Source organism: Elephantulus edwardii, unplaced genomic scaffold (genome assembly GCF_000299155.1).
Source record: "Elephantulus edwardii isolate Elephantulus edwardi_28Jun2011 unplaced genomic scaffold, EleEdw1.0 scaffold00004, whole genome shotgun sequence".
Lineage (NCBI taxonomy): Eukaryota > Metazoa > Chordata > Mammalia > Macroscelidea > Macroscelididae > Elephantulus > Elephantulus edwardii.
This window is the reverse complement of record NW_006399754.1, coordinates 26,875,403-26,886,684: the sequence shown is the minus strand read 5'-3', so window position 1 is coordinate 26,886,684 and position 11,282 is coordinate 26,875,403. Positions and strand designations below refer to the sequence as shown.

General features: G+C 40.4%; 1 protein-coding gene across 1 annotated transcript in view; it reads left to right on the top strand.

Annotated features, from left to right (window-relative positions):
* The window catches only part of SLITRK5 (SLIT and NTRK-like family, member 5), a 6,744-nt gene extending 1,200 nt beyond the window's left edge, over positions 1-5,544 (top strand). The window contains exon 2 of the mRNA XM_006879576.1: positions 1,377-5,544. Within this exon, the coding sequence (XP_006879638.1) occupies positions 1,385-4,249 (2,865 nt within the window). The 5' untranslated portion in view covers positions 1,377-1,384 and the 3' untranslated portion in view covers positions 4,250-5,544. The remainder of the gene's footprint in view (positions 1-1,376) is intronic.
* Positions 5,545-11,282: the final 5,738 nt, after the last annotated feature.

The following is an 11,282-nucleotide window of genomic DNA, read 5'->3' as shown; positions in this document are numbered from 1 at the left end:
CACACATACACACACACACATTTCCTTTATGAGTTCTGCTGTCTAAGTCAAAGGAAACCTTCAAAGGGACAGAAAGCAAGAAAGAAAAGGGGGGGGGGCAGTCGATCCTTTAGCGAGATGAGATTCGGATATGAAAGCACTGACGTATATCCCTTACTGCCCTCCCCACACATACACTTTACTGTGTTCTCTTAATCAGCTCAAGAGTCTTTTATCTCTTAAAATTAGGGAGGAAAAAAAGGAAGGAGAGTAGTCAAAAATGTGTAAGAAGGGACTCCAGAGAGGTGGATGCTAGCGACATGGTAGCTCAGTGCAAATCTCGCCAACCCATTAAGGTCACTTTTGCGTACAGAGGCGAGGGGACGCGAATCCCGGGTAAAGGGAAGCTTGGCGCGGGGGGGGACCCTGGCGTTAGTTTCAGTGGATCCCCAGTGAAGGATGAGAACGTCCTCTTTTAAACTCAAGGTATTCGGAGGTGTTCCGGATTGCGGATGCCTTCGCTGAGTTCTTTGTAATCCATCGTGCATAGAACTATTTCAGGGGCTTAAAGATGCGGTTTGGTCGTGGCTCTGACATGATCAATGAGGAGAAGTGGACGCTGGTTACTCTCGGGGAAGCTGCTAAGTGTCACCGTGCATACAATTAGGACACGGATGTGCTTAATAGCGAGGTAGTGAAGTCCATGATCAAAGAGAACATGCCCTTTTCCTTCTCCATGCTCAAAGCTCCGAGACAATTGGTGATTTAAGAGCGGCTGCCGGCTGCTTTGATGCATTATCTCAGATTTTTTTTTATTTTCTCTTCTGAAAAGTATTCTTAAGGTTCTCACCCATAGCATTCCCAGCAGTGGTTTAAAATAGCCCAAGTGTTGTGGTCCTCCGCTTCTCTGTGGAAATGGGAGACCTTCTTGGTGAACTGTTAAGTGAAGAGGTTATGAAGGCAAGGGGGGTGGGGGGCGGCTGGGTACAGGTGAGGCGGGAAACCTTGTAAAATGGTGCTTCTGTTCTCTTAAATCAGGCCCATGAAAATGATCTGACAGCCATTTTATGTATATTTATGGATTGGTTTTGAAGGGGGGGGGCGAGTGGAGAAGAACATGAAGATGAAGACGTTCTCTAACCTGCCCTTATCTTGTAAGAGGCAGCGTGCCCTTGTTTGACTCATTAGAATGTGAAATCCACCATTAAAATAGAAATACATATCAGATTTTAATCCAGTGTGTGATTGCTCTGTAAGGGAGGGGGAGATTACCATTCATACATTCTCCTCCTTAAATTCAGAGAAATACTCTTAGGGGAGAGAGAGAGAGTCTTTCTGAGTGATCCTTTAAATTTGTGGTCATACTCTGTTTCCTTCTTTTCCTCTCTCCCTTGCAGGAGGTAAAATGCAAGCTTGTTGCCCCCCAGTAACTTTGGAACAAGATCTCCAGAGAAAAATGCATAGCTGGATGCTGCAGACTCTAGCATTTGCTGTAACAGCTCTCGTCCTTTCGTGTGCAGAAACCATCGATTATTATGGGGAAATCTGTGACAGTGCATGTCCTTGTGAGGAAAAGGACAGCATTTTAACTGTGAGCTGTGAGAACCGAGGGATCATCAGCCTCTCTGAGATTAATCCTCCCCGTTTCCCCATCTACCACCTCTTGTTATCCGGGAACCTCCTGAACCGTCTTTATCCCAACGAGTTTGTCAATTACACTGGGGCTTCAATTTTGCATCTGGGTAGCAATGTTATCCAGGACATTGAGACAGGGGCTTTCCATGGGCTGCGGGGTTTGAGGAGATTGCATCTGAACAATAATAAACTGGAACTTCTTCGGGATGACACTTTTCTTGGCTTGGAGAACTTAGAGTACCTACAGGTCGATTACAATTACATCAGTGTCATCGAACCCAACACTTTTGGGAAACTGCATCTGTTGCAGGTGCTTATCCTCAATGACAATCTCTTGTCCAGTTTACCCAACAACCTTTTCCGTTTTGTGCCCTTAACGCATTTGGACCTGCGGGGGAACCGGCTGAAACTCCTGCCCTACGTGGGGCTGTTACAGCACATGGATAAAGTGGTGGAATTACAGCTGGAGGAGAATCCCTGGAATTGTTCCTGTGAACTCATCTCTCTCAAGGATTGGTTGGACAGCATCTCTTACTCGGCCCTGGTGGGGGATGTGGTTTGTGAGACCCCCTTCCGCTTGCATGGCCGAGACCTGGATGAGGTGTCCAAACAGGAACTTTGCCCACGGAAACTCATTTCGGACTATGAGATGAGACCACAGACGCCTTTGAGCACCACGGGATATTTACACACCACCCCTGCTTCGGTGAACTCTGTGGCCACCTCTTCCTCTGCTGTTTACAAACCCCCCTTGAAGCCTCCCAAGGGGACCCGCCAGCCCAATAAGCCCAGGGTGCGCCCCACCTCCAGGCAGCCATCCAAGGACTTGGGCTACAGCAACTATGGCCCCAGCATCGCGTACCAGACCAAATCGCCGGTGCCTTTGGAGTGTCCCACCGCGTGCACTTGCAATCTGCAGATCTCGGATCTAGGCCTCAACGTCAACTGCCAGGAACGCAAGATCGAGAGCCTCGCCGAGCTCCAGCCCAAACCCTACAACCCCAAGAAGATGTATCTGACGGAGAACTACATCGCCGTGGTGCGCCGAACCGACTTCCTGGAGGCCACGGGCCTTGACCTCTTGCATCTGGGCAACAACCGCATCTCGGTGATTCAGGACCGCGCCTTCGGGGACCTCACCAACCTGAGGCGTCTGTACCTGAATGGTAACCGGATCGAGAGGCTGAGCCCGGAGCTCTTCTACGGCCTGCAGAGCCTGCAGTATCTCTTCCTCCAGTACAATCTCATCCGAGAGATCCAGGCCGGGACCTTCGAGCCGGTCCCCAACCTCCAGCTGCTCTTCCTGAACAACAACCTCCTCCAGGCCATGCCCTCGGGTGTCTTCTCCGGCCTGACCCTCCTCCGGCTCAACCTGCGGAGCAACCACTTCGCCTCCCTGCCCGTCAGCGGGGTCCTGGACCAGCTCAAGGCGCTCATCCAGATCGACCTGCATGACAACCCGTGGGATTGCACGTGCGACGTGGTGGGCATGAAGCTGTGGGTGGAGCAGCTCAAGGTGGGCGTCCTGGTGGACGAGGTCATCTGCAAGGCCCCCAAGAAGTTCGCCGAGACGGACATGCGCGCCATCAAGTCGGAGGCGCTGTGCCCGGACTACTCGGACGTGGTGGTGTCCACGCCCACGCCCTCGGCCGGCCAGCTCCCCGCCAGGACCAGTGCGGCGGTGACCCCCGGTGTCCGCCTCAACAGCACCGGGGTCCCCGCGGGCCTGGGCGCGGGCGCGGGCGCCTCCTCCGTGCCGCTGTCCGTGCTCATCCTGAGCCTGCTGCTCGTCTTCATCATGTCCGTGTTCGTGGCCGCCGGCCTCTTCGTGCTGGTCATGAAGCGCAGGAAGAAGGGCCCGAGCGACCCCACCAGCACCAACACCTCGGACGTGAGCTCGTTCAACATGCAGTACAGCGTGTACGGCGCCGGCGGCCCCGGGGGCCACCCCCACGCGCACCACCGCGGGTCCGCGCTGCCCAAGGTGAAGACGCCCGCGGGCCACGTGTACGAGTACATCCCGCACCCCCTGGGCCACATGTGCAAGAACCCCATCTACCGCTCCCGGGAGGGCAACGCGGTGGAGGATTACAAAGACCTGCACGAGCTCAAGGTCACCTACGGCGCCAACCACCACCTGCAGCAGCCGCCGCCCGCGCAGCCGCCTGCGCCCCCCGCGCAGCAGCCCCCGCAGCTGCAGCTGCCACCGGGGGACGACGAGCGCCGCGAGGGCCACCACCTGCGGAGCCCCGCCTACAGCGTCAGCACCATCGAGCCCCGGGAGGACCTGCTGGCGCCGGTGCAGGACGCGGACCGCTTTTACAGGGGCATTTTGGAACCAGACAAACACTGCGCCCCCAGCCCCGCGGGCAACAGCCTGCCGGAGTATCCCAAGTTCCCCTGCAGCCCCGCTGCCTACACCTTCTCCCCCAACTACGACTTGCGGCGCCCCCACCAGTACTTGCACCCCGGAGCTGGGGAGGGCCGGCTGCGGGAACCGGTGCTCTACAGCGCGCCCAGCGCCGTCTTTGTAGAACCCACCCGGAACGAGTATCTGGAGCTAAAAGCAAAACTCAACGTTGAGCCGGACTACCTCGAAGTGCTGGAAAAACAGACCACATTTAGCCAGTTCTGAGACCCGAGACGCTGCTGGAACTTTTGCATTGCAAGCAAGCAAGCAGACACACGGTGAACACGACTGGCTTGTTTCCACGTTTAGGGTGAAGTGCCTTGGCACGGGATTCTCAGCTTCAGCGGAAGACACCGAAAGGGTGTGCGATTTCCTTTACATTTCACACCTGGGAAACACTTGTGTTAACTGGGCACCTCGCTTTCTCTCCTGGCCTGTGGGGGAGGAAGGGGGAGAGCTGGTCGCTTTGGCTGTGGGTGACTTGCTCAAGGTCCCATGCTGTTTGCAGAGGTTGGAAGTGTTGGGGGTGGTGAGAGATGGCCCTGCATAGATTCTCCTCTTGCTCTTTGGCTTCCTGGCTCGGTGCCCTCGGTGCCCTCCTCCCTTCCCCCTCTTTAAGCTAAGGTGGGTCTCCGTGGCTTTTTTTGGAGAGATTAGCACATCCCAATTGAATCAGAAAGTTCTCCCCCTTCCTTTGTCCCTCCCTCATTTCTCCTTTTTTTTTTTAAAGGATGTGTTTATATGCATTCTGGACGTTTGAATTAAATAACAAAAGTATTGTGATCTAGACAAGATCGCCATAGATGTGGACAAATCATTAAAATTGCAGAGCTATATGATCCATAATTGATTAGTCAAAAATAACTTATTGATAAAATATACGAATATTTGATTGTAGCACCTATTTTTATATGCACCTTTAGCATTTCTCCTTCTTTCACTATTTACGCTTTATTTTTCATGGAATTGTCACACTATACTACGAACTGTATTTCCAAAACAAGTGATACCAGAAAAGCATTTTCAATCATAAAAAAAAAAGTGGAGAAATTTTTAGCAAGGGTTTAAACCAATGCAACCCACCCAATTGGGCCTGTATTATTTTTTTATTTAAAGAGGTTGAATCCCAATCTAAGAAAATATTTTAGGGCAATTAATTGGGCCACTTGAGTGAGAATCATGTGCAAGTGTTTGGTTTTCTTAGAGAAGAGTTAAAAGTATTTTTATTAGTCAACCAAAAGTATGTATTGATTTGACTACTATTGTAGCCGATTTCTGATTGTTTAACCAAACCCAGTCACGTTTGTACAGATCCAAGTATATGAGCACCTTGTAAGATCAAACAAGGGACTGTACAAATCTCAATATGATGTCTCTGTTCCTTTGGGCAGCAAGCAATGGTGATAACCACAGACAGGATTTCTGTAAGATGGGGCTACTGTTGTTAACAGTATCATATGTATCCCAGCACATGTAATTTTTTAAATAGTTTCTGAATAAACACTTGATAACTATGTCAACTCTGAGGGATTGAAGTAATGATTACTTGAAGTACAAACTATTTGAATACGTGTGATTGACTGAATCTCTGATATTAACAATTAAGAATGTGTAGCTAACTTTTATTCTTAACAGAAGAATTTCTCCCCCTTAATTATTAGCACTGAAATGGATATAATCTGTGCTTTTCCTGGTGCAGGAAAGTATAAATTTCTAAATGTATCACTTAATGTGTTTATTAATGATAATTCGGTTGTATACTTTGTTTCTTTGCTGAAGTTTTCAACTAAAAAGGTGGAGCATGGTAAGTAATATATTGCATACTCATTTTTCTTTTAATATAATACATTTTCCTCATGTAACTGTTATTTATCCATTCTGCAAGTTTCCATATTTAACTTGTGTAAAACTGTTTTCAACAATTTTAAGACAACTACTTTACCTCCAGTTGATCCTGAATGTTTTCAAAATTGGGTATAAACTGTACATCTCTGCATAAGATTTGTAGTGTATTAAACCATTAATTGGTGTTTCAGGCTATAAAGGTTTGTTTAATCAATCTGAAGTTGAAAAAGCCATGTGCTTTATCGCAGTTGGTGAATTTTTGCATAGTCTTACTTGGATTGTGTACAATATTAAGGGCTGTTCATGAACTTTATGTTTAAGAAGCACTTTCCATGGCATTCTGCCACAAAGAGGCAGCATCCACCCATGAGTAAATTGACAGTACCTGCTTAAGTTCAAATCAAATAGGTGGTAACATTTTCCCTGAGGAATTTATGGGGGGGGAGGGGAAGAATGCTACATTTACTAAATCCAGTATTTTATTTGCATCCTTTGTAACATTTTCCCTTCTGGTTACTTTTCATTTCTATTTTACAAAGAGGAAAGGAGTAATCCTAATAATACCAAGATAGGATCATGGGGGGAAAATGTGTCTCTTATGCATCATCTACCTCTTCCATTTTAGACACAGAATTAGAAATGAAAACAAATACAGACATTTGACTTCCTAGTTGGGATTATTAATTTTTTTTTCACAGTGACTAAGTTTTTCTTCTACAATATTAAAGTCACTATATGTAGATATTACACTTATGTAAATGATAAAATATTAATGCAAAGTGGAATTTCCCATGTAATTAAGCTTTCATAATTCACACACAAAAGAATAAGAGAGAGAATTATAAGAAATTAGAGACTAATGTCTAGATACTAGGATTTGCTTCCAAAGAAAATGATGCCTTTTTCTAAAGATTCATGAAGGAATGTTATTTCAAAACAGCACTCTCTCCCATAATCTTGTCTCTTTTGGTGATTCATTGGTATCTTATTCTTTCTAAGGGCGCTAGCATTTTACTCTTGGTCTGAAAAAACTTCACTATGATTTGTTAAAAAGCTATGTCTAATGTTTAATTTACATTTTTCAGCTGTTAGGATTACAAATCAACTCTGAGACTCCAATAAACATGATGAAAACCACAAAATGTCAAAACTGCAAAACTGTATAGACTTAAGAATAAATTATTACCTTCTTATACATGGTTTCCTCCCAGTATGTTAACATAGACAATAGAAGATAAGTTTTTCATTTTTAATTTTTGGTATTTGAGATTGTTAACCATGAAATAATTATAATAAAAAACTCAGGATTATGAGTAGATGAAAAAGTCCTGAAAACTTCCTTGTAGAATTTTAGAGAACTAAAGTTTTCTCCCACTATCCCATAAAAAAAAAAAAAACAAAACACCACAACCCAACAACAAAACAACCCAGCCTCTTTCTCTGAAACTTGTAGTGGAAATTATCATGAAGGTAAGACTAATTACCAACTATTCACTATGATAATCTTTTTTAGCATTCCCTGGCCACTGTCATAAAAACTCATCCTAAACTATACTAAAGAGCATATAAAATCTAAAATAACACTTGATAGATAGTGTTCACAGACTCAGTTCAGCTATAAGATGCTGATGTGCTGAGTGTGGTTCTTGGGGGCGGAGCCTCGTGACACCTCTCTGCAATCTCCAGTTTTTCAGTAATCACACCGGAAAAACAAACGAGGAGTTGATTTTATTTTTTTTTCCCCTCTAGCAGAAGTGAAAATAGTTGGATAAATTTCAGTTAGCAAAAAACAAGCTTCTTCCATAAAAATGAAATGGTTTCAAACAAACTTTGCAAAAGGAAGGAATATCTGTAGAGGTTATGTTTCAGGCACCAATTAAAATTTGAGTACAAAGTAAATGTACTCTTTGTGCTTTTTATATTCCATATACAATATAATCTCATACAAATATAGTTCCAGGTAGATATTGCAAAATATTTTAGATATGATTGTAGTGTAAATATTAAAATCAATCCAGAAAAAAATATCATCTATGAAAATTCAGGTAATTTATACATTAACAGGTAAAACCATATAAGGCTAAAATGATTTATTGCACTTATGAGTTGAACTACTATGTAATAAAATATCATACATGAAATATTTAATCAGGATTATAACCTCTCTCTATATATATATACACACATGTATGTATGTATATATGTATGTATATATGAACGAGGGTGTTTTTGGACAAATGTCCTTGTTACATTACTGAACTCACCACTGTCCCTTCAGAGCTGATAGTGTTTAATGAAAATAACTACCCAGGAGGAAGAATAATGTCAATTTTCTGTTCTTACATCTCATTGATGGCCAAACTTTTCACTTCTGCACTCAATTTTATTCTCTCTCACTACTCTTTCCATCGCCCTCCCTCTTTCCTGCTCTCTTCTCATTCTTTACATTATTTTTCAATGTGGCAAGAGAGTGAGAATGATTTGTTTGAAATGCTAAAAATTACTTCTCTGTTTCATAAGCTACATAAATTGTTCCCCAGATTATATAGTTTCAGATTAATAAAAATAAAGCACATAACAAATCTGCTTCATGTTCATTTGGAAAGAAACTCTTGTACTTTCCTTATATCAGATTATGAAGTTAACAGTTGTAGCAAAATATTTGATATGGTTATTGTAAAGAATTTGTTTACATTAATGAATTAAGAGCTAGAATCATGAAAGTAACTGATTTAGATACTATCATAAGCCCAAAGTATTTATTTATTTTCAAAGTAATTAAATATTTCAATGTTGCAAAAAGATTACCAAATTAACTAATTTACAGATAAAGTTTTCCAACTTCTTAAAATTGTTCTCTATTTGGAAAATAAAAACATGACAGTACAATGAAAGTGGAGGAGACTGGACAGAACTTTGCCCTATTCCTAAACATAGTATCTATATTCCATGTCTATGAATATTGCATTTGGGAACTGAAATGTTGATAGTTATAGAAAGACTTAAGGCCCTTTGTTCATAGGGTCACAACTTTTTGTTCATAGGGTCACTGTGAGTTGTGGTCAACTCAAAGGCAGTCAACAACAACAACAACATTGGTAGACAGATTTTTACATGGTAAGATTTTTGTTACTAATTTTGTTTTAATTCAATGTAATGCCTTTGTAAACATGCTCCTATATATTTCCACAAGATTATGTAACATGGCATACAAAAACAAACATTTTTGAAAAGATAGTTACATACATAGTTTCAGTGCAGGATTTCTTTATATTTGAATTTAAAACTATTCTTTCAAATTGTACTATCATATTTTAGGCTTAGGAATGTTAGACTGGGGGCATACAGCGATAATGGCTTTAGAGTAGATTAGAAAGTTTGAGTGTAACATTTCTCTAACAATTACTTTCATCCTTCATTTTAACAGATCATTTGGCTTAGAAGACACAGTCAACTATTTCTCATAAGAATTGAACCAGTACTATAAAATAGTTTTGTACTCAATTTTTAAAATAACAAGGGTTAACCTAAAATTTCAATGATGTAGATTATTTATTATAAAAATTTGAAAAATCACATACAGAGATTTCAAGGACAATTGATATAATGCAAATCAAATTTATTTGACTTTTTCTATTGTCTAGATAGAAATGTATTAATAAATTGCTGAATAATAAGCTATCAGAGACATTCTTATTTACTAATGGAAAAATTATTTTGAGGACTTTTTTGGGTGTGTGGGCGTGGTTTTTTTTTAAGTGTAAGGAAAGTGATATCCATAGTGATTTGTGAATGGGAATCTCAGATTATTTGTATTTTTAATTAGATGTCAGCAAACATGAAGAATACTGTATGTTTCTACTATAAAATTAACATATATATATGTTAATATTATATGTGGTTCTAAAAGATGAAGTTATGAGCTACTATTTTATAAAATGAATCTGATTCTTTTAAAAATAATTTATGCATAAATGGAACTGTAGTATAACTTGAAGGCTCATTAATATTTTGAAATTTTGTAAAAACCTATTTGCAGATCATTATTTATTAAAGATACTTTCAGTGTATGTTATAGTTTCAATTCAAATATGAAAATGGGATTTAAATATTTAGTAAATTATGTCAATGTATATTAAAGTCAAATATAAAGTAAAATTCTGTTACTTTTCAGTGTTCTGAAATATGCATATTTTAGATACTTTTACTCATAAACTCATTTCTACTACTCATGAAAATTTCTAGCATTCCTAACCAACACATCCTTTAAGAAGCTTATTGTACAGTTCATTAACACTAGCTTAATTTGGAATATGTGCAAACAAAATAACTGTATAGTTTCAATTTGTAAATAGGTGTGCACTTTTTAAAATAACCACGAAGGGTAGCCTCGTATTAATTCATTAACAAAGTTATTTATCAGATGGTAGAGATTTTGAATAGTATATTTTATAATTGAGATTAATCAAGTTCATTTTGATTAACATTTTAAATCTAAGGTAAAAAATATTTAAAAATAAATTCTTGACCAATAAATATATTTTACCTATAAAGATACACATATCGTAGCTATCCACATACTTGCAAAAGTCATGCTTTACAACATTACAACTACAGGATATTTTTTTGCTCTTTTTAAATCCAGAGTCAAAGAAGGTTTTACTTCTAAAGGTCCTAATTGTATAAAAAATATGACTACTGTTTATTTAGAGTTTTGATAGCATTCTCAAATCTTCATGTTCAAATATATAAAAAAAAAAAATTCCTAGAGCAGATTTTTCTTTCTATTTACTGAATGTTGCTCTTTCTAAAACGATTGCCATTGGAGTGTCCAGTGCTCAGCTGTAGGAAAGTTGATCAACACATCTTTTTCCTGTGGAACAGCTAGCCAGGTTGAACTACTAATCCTTGAGTTAGCTTAACTCCAAGACCAAGAAGGCTCATTCCTTCTTTTAAAGTTAGCTGAAATATAGGAGTGTACATCAAGTTTTCTCCTGTTAATGCTTCTCTTTTGGTTCACCGTTCAGGTGTTAAATATTTTTAAAATGCATTTAAGTCATAGTAGTTGCTACAATTTTAATGAAATATTTCACATATTTAAACAATATTCCTCAAATCATAATTATTCTCTATTTTATCTTCTAGTTAATTTGTGTTCAAAGTTATTTCATACATAAACATTCAGACTACTTATTTATGACAAAGCATAGATAAAATCATTTATTAAACAATTATTTAAAATCAAGCCAGAATATTGATGTGTTTGTGGCCCAGGTATGATGTAGGCATGTCAATTCTTAGATGGTAAATTCTTTATTAGAATATTTAACAAGGAAAAACAAATATTAAGTGCAACTCTTAGATTCTAAGTTTTAAAAATCTCCTCCAAGGTTAACAAATATTATTAGAAAAC